The 12,597-nt window shown below is 59.4% G+C and overlaps 1 protein-coding gene across 2 annotated transcripts; it reads right to left on the reverse strand.

Moving 5' to 3' along the window:
• Positions 1–20: 20 nt before the first annotated feature.
• Positions 21–11,369, reverse strand: B4galnt4 (beta-1,4-N-acetyl-galactosaminyltransferase 4). Of its 2 annotated transcripts, none has more exons than XM_074052096.1 (20): positions 11,167–11,369; positions 8,249–8,352; positions 7,803–7,898; positions 7,622–7,717; positions 7,447–7,537; positions 7,254–7,354; positions 7,037–7,104; positions 6,736–6,814; positions 5,398–5,464; positions 5,157–5,291; positions 4,961–5,070; positions 4,755–4,855; positions 4,571–4,671; positions 3,595–4,495; positions 1,792–2,075; positions 1,473–1,626; positions 1,280–1,352; positions 1,028–1,181; positions 640–766; positions 21–439 (listed from the first exon to the last, which is right to left on the reverse strand). In XM_074052096.1, the coding sequence occupies exons 1-20, from the start codon at positions 11,315–11,317 to the stop codon at positions 43–45; spliced, it is 3,390 nt and encodes a 1,129-aa protein (XP_073908197.1). In that variant the 5' UTR covers positions 11,318–11,369; the 3' UTR covers positions 21–42. The 2 variants fall into 2 exon arrangements, with proteins under 2 accessions (XP_073908197.1, XP_020037744.1); XM_020182155.2 differs by having other exon boundaries at positions 153–411.
• Positions 11,370–12,597: the final 1,228 nt, after the last annotated feature.

Consider the following 12,597-nt stretch of genomic DNA (forward strand, 5'->3'; position numbering starts at 1 on the left):
CAGGGACACCGGACAAGTCAGAACTAAAAAAAATATTTCATTTCATTCTGAATAAAAAACAGAACAGACAGAACTCTTGGAAATCCTGAAAACAAGGTCATCGCTACAGAAAATTTCACAGAAATCATCTCGGAGTGTGGGGACCAAGGTGCCAGCCTGGCAGTGAAGGCTGCCTGTCTGTAGAGGGCTATGGCAGGGGCTGGCACGGTTGTGGTGGAGCCCTGGAATAAGCTCAGAGCTCCGCCCGCTACCACAAAATTCAGTGGGTTGGGAAGGGCTTCTGGTCTTCAGGATCGCTCTGCGCGTGAGCCCTTCCGGCCGTGTGCGCTCCACATGCCCCGCTTGGAGTGGTAGTGGTGGAAGAAGTTCCTCAGTCGAAGCCGTTCCACCTCCAGCCCTGCCTGCAGGACCCTGGGGTGGGTGGAGGAACGCTAGCACCCTATCCAAGGGCAGGGGATCAGGACCGCTTCGAGTCTGCAGGCCCGCAGGGTTGGGAAGCAGTTCTGGGGAATGGATGGGTGAAAGGGTCTCTCTGGGCTTATGAGATCCTGGGTGGATGGGGGAGGAAGGCAGAGCCTGCTTAGTGTGTGGGGTCCTGTAATTCCACCCTCCCACTGGAGGATGATGGGAGGCGGTCACCTGTCCAGAAGCTCCCAGTCCTCGCCCCCCCACTGGTCTCGGAACTCCTCGGTGTTCATGCCTCCCACGCGGTCAAAGTCTGATTTGTAGATTCCGAAGAGACCAAAACCATTCACCTCCCAATAACCTGGGGAAATGAAGGAGAGGGGAAGGCTTCATACAGCAGGTCCTTGAAAGTTTCCTCTCCTGGAGCATCTGGGAGACTTCAGGAGGGGTCTGGTGCAGGGTCCTGTTACTCTGGGGCTCTCGGGAGTCACCCTCTAGTGTTGGGTCCTAACTGGGAGATTCTTATGGGCCTGGCATGACTTTGAGGTTTTTGGAGTTCTGGGTACTACAGGGGGGCACTGGTGGGATCCCGCGCATTCCCAGGGGACATTCAAGGCTTTACCATGTGGGTTGCCCGGGGAGCTCCCGCAGCCCAGACGCATGACCACGGGTGCGAAGGCCAGCTTGCCCTCCACACAGTGCTTGCGGATCCCATCCAGGATGTTGGGCGGGAAGTGAATGTGCAGGTCACAGAGGAAGACGATGCTGCTGGGGTCCTGTAGGACAGGAGGTTGAGCCCTGCCCTCTCCTCCAGAAGGCGGCTCCTCCCTTGGCGCCCCCATCCTCTCCCCTGGTCCCTGTCTGGCCCACAGACCTCCACTGCGTCCACTCCCGCTTGCAGCCCGGCAGAACGTTCGAAGTTTCCAGTTCGCCTCAGGTACTGGTACCTGGGGGAGTGAAGAGGTCACAGGCAGCCATCCTGCAGTGGGTGGGGTCAGGAGAACCCACCTCCCAGGGGAGGGAAGATGAGCTAGGTCCTTCCAGATGGTCGTGGGGGATGTCATTACCGGGGCAGTCGAGCTACACGTAGGGCCTGCTCCACGTCCATGTCCTCGCTCTCAAAGTCCACCAGGATGATGCTGAAGTGTGAGTCCCCGGTGTGCGCGTGCAGCGCAGCCATGTCGGCCAGAAACTGAGCCACCCAACGCGCCTGGTTCTTCACTGGAGGAGAGGGTGCCACTGAGCCGACTGCACTCAACTGTGTGGCTTCCCCCTCAGGAGAACCTTGACCCCACCCCACACCCTGTGCTCCGCACACGCGAAGGCTCCCCTTCTTCCTGGTGGCCTCCCGGATTCTGCTCGTGTTGGCCTGCCCTGCCCGCACACCTGGCACGATGAAGTGCACCATGACGTCCTGGCGCCAGGCCAGGCGCAGCGGGCGGCAGAGCTCCGGGCGGCCATCTGGGCGCACAGAGGCGGCGGGAGGAGGCTCAGGACTCTCTCCATCCGTGTCCCCGACGTGGGCTCCCGGCAGTCGCAGGAAGACGTACTCGGACAGGCGCAGGCGGCCGCCCCCGCGCTCTTGCAGCTCCAACTCCAGGAGAAAGCGGCTTCCGCGCGCGGAGTCCCGGCGCTTCTCCACGTTCACTATGCGCAGAAGCGCGAAGCGCCTGCGAGGCAGGCTTGTCAGCCGCGCCCAAGCCTGCACCTCAACCCCACCCACTTCTCCCTGCGTCACCCATTTGGAGAATGAGGCCGTAGAGGCTCGGCTGCCTGTGGGTGGGGGCGGCTGCATCACACCTCCCGCCAGCCCAGAGGAGTTCCCAGAAGACGGGTTGACCTTCCAGCGCCTCCCCTCTCCAGGACAGCGGGGAGTTGGGCAGCCCACACTGGGAGGTTTTTCTGAGCACAGAATTGTACTCTTTTCCTGGATGTTTCCCATTGCCTGCTTTTATCTCGGGTGGGGAGGCGGTGGTCTTCTGTCTAGGAAGCTTGCCTCAATCCTCTCCGGCCTCCCACAGTACCCCCAGGAGCAAGCTGCTAGACCTCCTGTGGGCCCCTCTTCGGGTACTTCCCCTTTCTTCTGGTTCCTCAGTCCCCGTCAGGCAGGGTTCTCAAGCCTTCATTCTGCCTCCTGCCAGTCCTCCTTGGCCAGTGGCCCCTGCCCTGGGAACCCACCAATGTGACCTCTGATATATCCTGACTCCCCCATTTGACTCTTGCCTACTATCATCTGCCCTTCCCAAGTTGGTGACCCCAAGCTGGTGCCCCAAATACTCTTGATACTCCTTGGGGCCACCCACATGCTGAATCCCAGGTATGCAAAAATGGAGTAATAACAATGACCACTCTAGTCGGACAGGCCCTTTCATGCCCCCAGGAAGCTCAGAACCAAGGCAGGCTTGCCCTCTGAGCCACCTGGAACAAAGCACCTCTCCCCACCCCCACTGCCCTAAAACAGGGCTGTCATGCTTTTCTGGCCAAGGCAGCTGTACAACCCAGAGGAACTCAACCCATGCCCTGTTCAAAACCTTCCATCCAGCACTGGTCTTGTCCATCTTCTGACTGCCCTCCACCCTGGCTTGCTGTCCCAAATTGGCTTTTGCCCTCATCAATGTCCCATGCAGGCTCTACCTTTCCCTAAAGCCTGATACAACATGGCACACTTCTGAGAACTCCCCAGAGGACAAAGTAGGCTCCAGTTCTCCAACACAGGGTGGGAGACAATATGGATTTCTGGGGCCTACAAGACCAGAGGAGCCAGTAGGCCCAGAATCAAGCCCAGACCCCTAGTGAAGACCTTGCAGCCCTGTGCAGGGAAAGAAGGGGTCTAGGGGTACTGAGCCAACTCCTGGGTATCTCTGACCCCTGTAAATGGGCTGTCTGCTTAGTGATCTGGCTAACTGACCATCAGCCCCTGTAGCTTGGATCAACACTTGGGTCTAGACAGATTTGTGATTTGGAGGTGCAGGGATATAGGAGTCAGCCTGGGGTGGCACACTAGGGAGGTCCTTAATCTGGACAAGGGCTTTGAACAGTAAAGAGCATAGGAGAGGGGAGGGGAACAGTCTGGGGCTCCCTAGGGACCAAGTGTACCAGCGCCAGCGCATCAAAGGTGATCCCCAGGGAAGGTCTGAGAATCCCATGGAGAACAGTGACTCCTCTCTCCGGGTGCCCCCGCCCCCATACCCTCCGTGGCGTGCATTGAGCCTCTCCATGTACTGAGCCACCACATCCACTGCCTCGGCTTCCGGCAGCTGCAGGTTCCCTGACACGTTGCAGCGCAGGTCGTTCCAGTCGGAGCGCAGCAGCTCAAAGTCCACAGCGCCCACGCTGAATGTGCGTTGCCAGTCGATGGTATCCTCGCGCCAGTGGCCCGGAGGCCGACCCGCGGCCTCCTCTTCTTCACTGTCTTCTGATGCAGCCTCTTCGCCCGGGGCCCCATCATCGTCCCCTTCCTCCTCCTCCTCGCCCTCCCCTGGCAACTGTGGCCTGGACACCTGGGACAAGCTCAGGAAGGAGGTCACGGGTTGTGCTTCGACTGATGAATTGGAGTCCGCTGTTGGCACCACGAATTCATGCGCACGTGCCTGGCCCTCCCAGCCTCCCCGGGTGGCCTGTGCCCGGGCTGGGGGCCTCAGCTCTGTGGCCTGGGAGCCACCGGTCCTGGGGTTGTGGGGCCGTGGCAGACGTGGGGGTGCCCGCAGCTTCACTCTGGGCAGGGACCTGGGGCGCAGGAAGACCCCGGGAAAGGGTGGCCAGGGAGAGTCGTGCAGTGCCCGTGGGGAAGCTCGCTGTCCTGGGCGCACCCTCGTCACGTACACCTTGGAGGACGCAGTGCGGGGAGGTGGGGCTCGGCCCAAGAAGAGGGGCAGGGGCCGGGCAGCCCAACTTAGGGCTCGGGAATGCCTGGGGGTCTGCTCAGCCAGGGGGCTTGGTGTAGGTGGAGCGGGAGTGGTTGCAGTCAGTGTCTGGGTGATCTCGGTTGGGGACGCTGGGGTGAGGGTCCTGCGGCCGCTCAGTGGCAGGGATGCTTCGGTGGGCTCCAGATTGTCCAGCAGCTCCTGCTCATCCTCATCGTCCAGGAAGTCTGCGGGAAGTGCAGGGTAAGTCAGCAGTGCCAGGTGGGTGGGTTGGGGACACCGGGGGCCCTAGGGGCACTCACCATCTGGGTTGAGGAAGAGGAAGGCACGTCGCTGGACCTCTTCCTCTTCGTCGTCCTCCCCCTCTTCCTTGTCCATCTTCATGTATTTATAGAACCCAAACCTGAGGCGGAAAGGGCATCAGAGACCCGACCCAGCAAGGCCCTGCTCCCTCGCTTCTGAGGGGCTCCTCCCAGTCCAACGCACCTTTCCAGGTACAGCGGAGACTCACGGTAGAAGCACTTATTTTCGGTCTCCATGTGAGTGAGGCGAGTGTAGTCGTTGGGATAAACAAAGGACAGGTACACCTGGAAACGGGACCGTGGCTTAGGGTTGGAGGGGAGGTAGAGGCTGAAGGTGGTGGGGGAGGCTGCAGCAGAGCTTCAGCCCCCGGAAGCCTCCTGGGCACTTACAAACTGTAGTCCCTGATATCTGGCAATGGGGAAATCCTTAAGGACGTAGGTGGGGGCATAGGTGCAGGGCTCTAGTACATTCTCCAGGCTGGAAGGCTCCATCCGAGGAACTGCAGGAGGGGTGGTAACTTTGTGGCCTGATCTGGCCCTTACTTTCCCCTCCCCATCCTGGCCTCCCTCAAGGGTCCCCTCTCACTGAGGAAGAAGGTGTCTCTGGGGTCTGGCCGCAGCATGTCTGCACTGGCCTCTTCCTGTGGCAGGTGTCCCCCCACATGGCTGGCTGGAGACTGGGGGACATGGGCCACATGGTCCATCTTCAGGGCTGACTCATCTGGAGGCAGAAGGATATGTGGGGCTCCTCTACATCCCTTCCTACCCATACCCAGAGCCGGCCCATCAGGAGACTCTCCCCTTAAAGAGGTACCCCAGTTCTGCACCTGTGTATAGGGAGATATGAGCAGAACCGATGACCTCGAACTTCAGACCAGGCAGGAAAGCTCGCCACTGGGGGGTGGGGACAGGAAAGAGGCTGTGTTCAGGGTGGGGGATAGTGGGAGCAATTGCTCAAAAGATGCAGGAAACTTTGAGGGTGAACAGGAAAGGGGTCCTTGGGAAGGGGCAGCTAAGGGGTTATAGGGGCAGATCCAGGTGTTCCCTCCCTCCTTACCTCCCTCACTTTCAAAGAGCTTCCTGGCTTGCTCGGCATGGCTTCCAACTCTACTTGCTCCATTTTTTTTTTTTTTTTTTGCTGCACTATGGCTTGAACTCAGGGCCTTCACCTTGAGCCATTCCACCAGCCCTTTTTTGTGATGGGTATTTTCAGATAGGGTCTTGCAAACTATTTGCTCAGGCTGGCTTTGAACTGTGATCCTCCTGATCTCTGTCTCTTGAGTAGCTAGGATTACAGGCATGAGCCACTGGTGCCTAGCCTGCTCCCTTGTTTTGCACTACTGCCCTCCTGAGATCACTGCTGGACTTCCCTATGCTGTGCTTCTGTGGCTTCCTTGGTAGACTGGACCTTTTCCTGCTCTTCCCAAGTTGGGGCTCCTGGGGGTTGACTTCCTGGGCTCTCAGTGGACTCTCTTGGTTTCCTTAGGATCACCCCAAACCTGTGTATCTAGCCTGCTGAATTGGAGGTGGCACTTACCACAATATCCAGATGCATGTGACATCCTGTAGTGCTGGAGCTGAGAACGCCCTGTCCTAACCTAGTCACTGTCCCTCAAACCCCCAGTCAGGCTACAGGTCTTCTTTGTCTTGCTGGGGAAACACCCTTCCCACCTTTAACCTACTGGGTCTTCCCTTCTCAGGGTTTTTTTTTCCCTTCCTGCTCCCATCTCTCTACAGTGGCCAGAGGGGTTTTCCTGGAATGCAGATCTCACTACCTCATTCTGAGTTGTCCAGTATGACACTGCAAGCCTAGCCTGATCTGGGTACCAGACCCCTTGGGGATCTCAGAAGATGCTGGAGGTCATGGGGTCTGTTCTCTAGGTCTGAAATTCACACACTGCATTTCTTACCCCAAACTCTTTCCCCTGCACATTTCCCTGGTAAAGGGTCACTTTTTGGTGGAGATCCTTTGTGCCCCTAGAAGGCACAGGAGACCCCCCCCTGACCTTGGCCCATGCCCCTGAGCAGCTGCTTCAGTTAGTTAGACAGGAGGCCCCTTGGGTATGGGGACTACAGTGCAGTAATCCTGCAAGGAGGTGGGAGGGAGGGTATTGGAGAGGGAGAGGAAAGGAGAAGAGCTAATCAGGAGGGTGGGCCACACTCACACCCACTTCCACATGGTCTGAGCCCTGGTCGTCCTGCTTGTGAAGCAGTTCGAAGTAGTATCTCCGGGAGGCCATGAGCCTGTGGACACAGAGTCAGGGCTTGTCCCCTCACCATGCCCAGGAAAAGATGGAAAGCCCAGAGAAGGGTGGGCAGCTTCCACACCTCTCTGGGCTAGTCCCTTAAGAAGACAGTGGTTTGACCAGGACAATGCTTGTTTCGTGTGTGCAAGGGTGAAGAGATTTAGCCAACCTCCCTCTCACATACACACACACTTGAGTACATGTGGCCCTGGTCACTCACCTCCGGGGCTTAGACACCTGGGAGCTGAACTTGGTGAATTCTCCAGGTGCTGTCCACTCAGAGCCAGTCTAGAGGGGATACAACGGGGGCAAGAAAAATTCACTTTCTCCTTGAGGACACCTGATCCATGAGATCCCCATTTCCAAGAAGACAGACAGGGTACAGGTGGAGGGACTGGGGTTGGAGGACAGAGCCTAGGGTCAGGGTCAGGGCATACCTTGCCCACAAAGGCTACAAGCTGGGCAGCTGCTGGACTCTCATCCAGGCTCAGCCAGAACTCAGAGTTGTCATCTGAAGCCACAGAGAACTGGACGTCTCCTAGTCCACAGGACAGGGGTTCAGGGAGCTGAGTCCTTTACATACACGCACGCACACACGCACGCACACACACGCACATCCCACCCCCGCACCATCTCTCGCTGGGTGCAGGAAGCCAAAAATCCGGAGTCCGTAGTTCTTCCACTTGGGGGACACGGCCAACTTCTTCACGGTGGTACGAGTCTGGGGACGGCAGTGACCACTGACATCAAAGCCCACTGTGTACCCTGCTCACCCTGCCCACTCACCCTCTCCTGAGGCACTCACGTGAGGGAACAGTGGGAAGTGAAGGTTCCGTCTCAGGTGGCCCACGGCGCCCCCACACCAGTCCTCAAACACGTGCAGGTTCACCTGCCCCTTGAACTGGGGGCCAGACGGGGCTTCAGCTACCACACAGCCTGCGCCCCCACCCTGCCTCCTAGCCCACCTCGGGTCAAGCAGAGCTCACCTCCTCCCGCCATGGGGGCGTCTGACGGGTAAGGTTCAGTGGGGGTGGCCTCCCAGCCCTTCCAGGAAACAGCTTGTTTGGGTCCCGACCCTCGGACTGCAGGAGAGAAAGGGCAGGCAGGGTCACAGCCACACACAACATGCCCATTTAAACACAGTGAGACAATCTCACAGTCCCCCTTTCACACCTCTAGCCACAGCACCCTAAGCACAGCTGTACATGGCCCAACTCCGGTGTGGTCCAGGCACATGTCCCAGCACTCAAGATACCCTAATCACACCTGCCCAGGCAGACATGTGCCACCCACATGACATACCAGCAGACACATGCCACCCATAGGTGGAACTCTAGGCCAGGATGTACACACCGAGGAGTCGTGGCTGTGTCCACCCACCCACAAGAGTGGCCTCGTGTACATACGAGCTCTCCCCATAGTTGTTGCTTACCGCCTGCTCCTCCTCACGACTCTCACTGGAGTCCTCTGCCCTCTGCGTGGACGGCAGCACCCTGACGCCCCGGCCATCTGTCACACCAGTCAGTCTCTCCCCATCTGTGGGTGATACGTAAGCTGTATCTGGAACTCAGGTTCTCTCCAAGGCTAGAGCCCTGCTGGTGGGGTCAGTTGGGAGGCCATCTTACATGCGAGAGCAGGGTGGGAAGGCTTGCTGCTGGAGCCTCTCCAATCTTGTCTATTGCCTCACACTGGCCTTTCTTTATTCCACTGGGTGGGCAGGAGCCCTCCACCAGCTCTCCCTAATGTCCCACTGTGGGAGGGAGCAGGGTATGTGCAAAGGCTGGTATCTGCAGGCACACGTGCACCCATCTGGCCAACCTCACTGGCTCTGCTTCAGGAAGAACTGTCTGGTGCTGTCAGTGTCTTTCCCATGTGCTGGGGGAAGTCAGCCTTCCTTAGCAGAACTGAGACATGAGGGTGACTGCAGGGGCTGGTAGTCAGGAAAGCCAGCACAGTTGTCCTGGGGCTAAGCCAGATCTGGCCCACTGCACCTATGCCACCTGCTGTCTTGACTATGGGAGCTGTGGGACCAGCCTGGGCCGAGAGGAATACATTGCCTGGTCTGCCAGAGGACCTGATGCCTGGGTGGCCTTGGAAGGAGACTATCCCCTGAGGGGCATCCTTCCCAGATTTGCCTGTGGTTATGTCCACAGCTTCCCTTCTCCCTACGCCTGGGAAAGACCATCTCTGCACCCAATTTCACCCCACCTTCTGGACCTTCTGCATGAGCTATGGACCCGAACATCCCACTGTGTCCCTGGGTCCACATCCTGGAACCTGACCCTCTGAAGATGGGAGGCTTCACTTTACCCCATTTCTCAGTTGGTATTCCAACTGAGGGATGTCCAGTCCAGGTTGCCCCCTCTGCTTCAGAGCCTAGCCTGGCATCCATGTCTGTCCCTCAGTCCAGACCTCAGGAGCTAGAATCCTGAGGCCAGATTGGTCTGGCCCCTTTTCTGGCTGAGGGGCTGTGCATGGCTACCTGCCCAGTGAGACCTTTGCAGTGTCTCTTGCCTATTCCTCATTCCAGGTCCTTTCCCCAGTCAGTCCTCACCAGTTGGGAGGTGAGCAGTTCCTGACTAAATTCCCACAGCCTGGCCCAGATGCCTACAGCCCACCAACTCAAGTCCAGCGGGGTGGAGGGTGGGAGGCATTGGGAGCCTTCTGTAGTGGGATCTCAGCCCAGGCTGCCACCACTGTCCTGTAGGGACTGAGTCCTGGAACAGTGAGTGTCTAGACAAACCTCTGCTCCATCCTCCCCTGGGAACCTCTGCATGCACAGGCTGCTGGACACCACCTGAATGCTGCCTCTACTGACCAGATAGTCAGCAAAGCCTCAGTGCCTGGTGGGAGTCCAGGGGCCTGGACAGGACATGCAGCTTCAGCCTGGAGCAGAGTGTGTGGAGTTGGTGCCCTGCCTGTGCAGCCCAGGCTACTCGGTGGCAGTGCCATTCAGCAGCTTTGAGCTTCCAGGACCCAGAACAGCTCTCACCCACCCAGGAGGAGTCAGAGCCCAAGTGACCAGCATCCCAGCAGCTCTTCTGGTCCAGTGATAGCAGCAAGGTCCAGTGAGAGCAGAATGGGACTTCTATGTCTCCACCTCCTCTGGTTAGACTCAAACTTCTCAGCTGCTCAGGAAGTCAGACTGGGGGAGGCCTGTGGCTGCTGAGAAACCCACAGACTCAGCTGATGGGGGTGGGGTTTATTGTGTCCTGGGAGAGCTCCGGGTCCATCCCTAGGTGCTGATAACTGAGGTGGGGGAAGGGCTTCTTTTAGGGATGGCGCAGTGCTGAGGGTCTCTTGAAAGTGTGGCAGCTATGAGGTGCATGGGTTGGGACAACCCACACGCCATTTTGGGGGTGGGGAACAGTCCCAGATCTCTGGCTCTGGGTGTGGAGAAGGATTTGTGGAACCAGTCTCTAGGCATATGAGGAAGAGGCAGTGGGGCTTCTACAGGTGGCAGGAAGGAGTGGGACTGAACAGGGAGCTTGGGACCCCTCAGGTGAAGAGGCCTAGGATGTCATGAGTCAATGTCACTGTTCTGAGTCTCTAGGAGGAGAGACAGACAGTTCCTTGCCCCAAGTCCTCAGGACACTAACTTCCTTCACAAAGGCCTGGCTGGGATCTGTCCTGCATGGGTGGGGCTCCTGCTCCTGCCTCTCCTATGCTCCCCCAGGTCCTGGTCCTGCCTCACCACCTCTTCCCACTGGCTCCCCCAGGGTATGGTCAGTACCCTTTCCTCTCTCAGCTCTCCCCCACAGTGTGTCACAGGTCACACAGAGGCCCTTCCCTGGCTCTTGCCTACAGGGCTCACCAGGACCTGAGTTGCTTTGTCTGTGGTTTCATCCTCTGTCCCCTCAGGAGTGTGAGCCCTGGGACCTGGTTATTGCAGGCTGCACTGGTCAACCCAATGCACAGGCATTGGGATGGCAGGTGTACTCAAGGCGTTCCAAATGCACAGGTCACTCTCCTGGCTCACCCCAGGGTGGGAAGGCTGGATCCCAGGGCAGGCCCCACTCCCCCCACCCCGCACAGCAGATGGGGAAACTGAGGCCCGGCTAAGTCGCGGAGATCAGGCCAGACAGGCCTCTCCTCTAGGCTGGGGGGAAGAGATTTCACCAAGAGCCCACCGTTAACCCCATCACTACTGGATCCTCCAGCCAGCTCCCGGGGTCCCCTCAGGTCGGGACACGCCTCAAGAGGGTCGCGCACGTCATGGCTGACGTCATCTGGCGTCCCGCCGAGCTGAGTCCCCTCCCCCAATATCGCAAAGCTAACAGGAGTAGGCGGGCGGGGTCTCCAGGCGGTCGGGCCCTCGCACCCCCAGCCCACCGTGCGCCCCTGGCGTACCTCGCCCGTAGCCCAGCCGCTGGCGCAGCGCGCGGCCCGGGCGCACCAGGCTCAGGTGCACGTACGTGAGCCACGCGGCGCAGGTGAGCAGCAGCAGCAGGAGAAGCAGCTTCATCTGCTTGCGGATCTTCTTCACCGGGAACCACGGCATCGCGGCCGCCAAGCTCAGGGGCGTCGCTGCGGCCCCGGAGCCCTGCCCGCCCCGCCCCGCATCCCCCAGCCCGCCCGGCCGCGCTCAGCGCCCGCGGCCCCGCATGGCCCTTTGTCCGCCGCCCGCAGCCACCAGGCGCGGCCGCGGCTCCCAGGCTGCCCCGGCCGCGGCCCGGGTGGGCGGCGGGAGCGGCTCCTTGAGGCGCCCCCGCCCGCCCAGCCGGCCGCTCCCGCTCCTCGCTCCTCGGGGGCCGCGGCGGGACCGAGCAGCATCCACGCTGCAGTGCTACCCACCGTGAAACGGGACCGGCGGCCGCGCGGCCCGAGCCAATCGGCCCCGGCCATCCCGCGGGGAGCCAATCCGCGGCGCGCGGAGGCGGGGCGGCGCGTTAGGGTGTGCCGGCCGTCTCCACGGCGCGCGCATCCACCTGGGCTGCGCGGGGGGCGCGGGGCCCCGGGAAACTCGGGGGATACCCGGGTCACCAGGGCACTGGGGCGACAAGGACCGAGGAGGGGATGTGGGACTCTGGGGAGAGCTGCATACGGTGAGACCAGAAAGAATGGGGCAAAGAGTAGTGTGGAGCGGGTGGTTGGTGGTGGGGAACAAATGCAGGGTCGGAGGATGAGGGGTGAAGGGGGCTTGGGGTACTCGTGCGGACGGACCAGGCTGAGGAAGGCCCCCAAAGGAGCTTCACCTTGAGCATCACAGAGGGGTCTTAGCCTGGAGGACAAGGGTCCTAACCTGGTAGCCACGTGGTTGGGACAGTAGAGGGAGGAGATTAGAGGCTGTTCAGGGCACCGGTAATGAATGGCCAAGGGGATGATGGCCTCCACTCAGGGTGGATTGCGGGTGCAAAGAAGCCTTGCACGTGCAAAGAAGCCTTGCACGTAGGCAGTGATGTGGCTCTGGCTGAGCTGTGTGGTTGTCAGAGGGTGTGGATGGACAGTCGTTCTGTCCAGTTCACCTGGAGGTTGCTGACTTCATTCCCATTCTTGCTTGAGTGGGATGATGTGGATGACTGGACATGGGGTCATCTGGACACTTCCACATCTAGTGGGGATGGCTAGCTCTGCTTATGTGCTTAGCCACAGCACCTACTAATACTACTCTGCTAATGCTAGCTGGGATTACAGATGTGAGCCACCATGCCTGGCCCCACATTTGCTCTCTAAAGAGATTCTGTTTACTATCAGATCAGACATCACCACCCCAAACAATAAGCCTCCCCTCCACTCCACGCCATCACCCCAGTTTGTTTTCTTCATGGTATTCAATCCAAA

This window comes from Castor canadensis, chromosome 1 (assembly GCF_047511655.1).
Source record: "Castor canadensis chromosome 1, mCasCan1.hap1v2, whole genome shotgun sequence".
In the NCBI taxonomy this organism is placed as follows: Eukaryota; Metazoa; Chordata; class Mammalia; order Rodentia; family Castoridae; genus Castor; species Castor canadensis.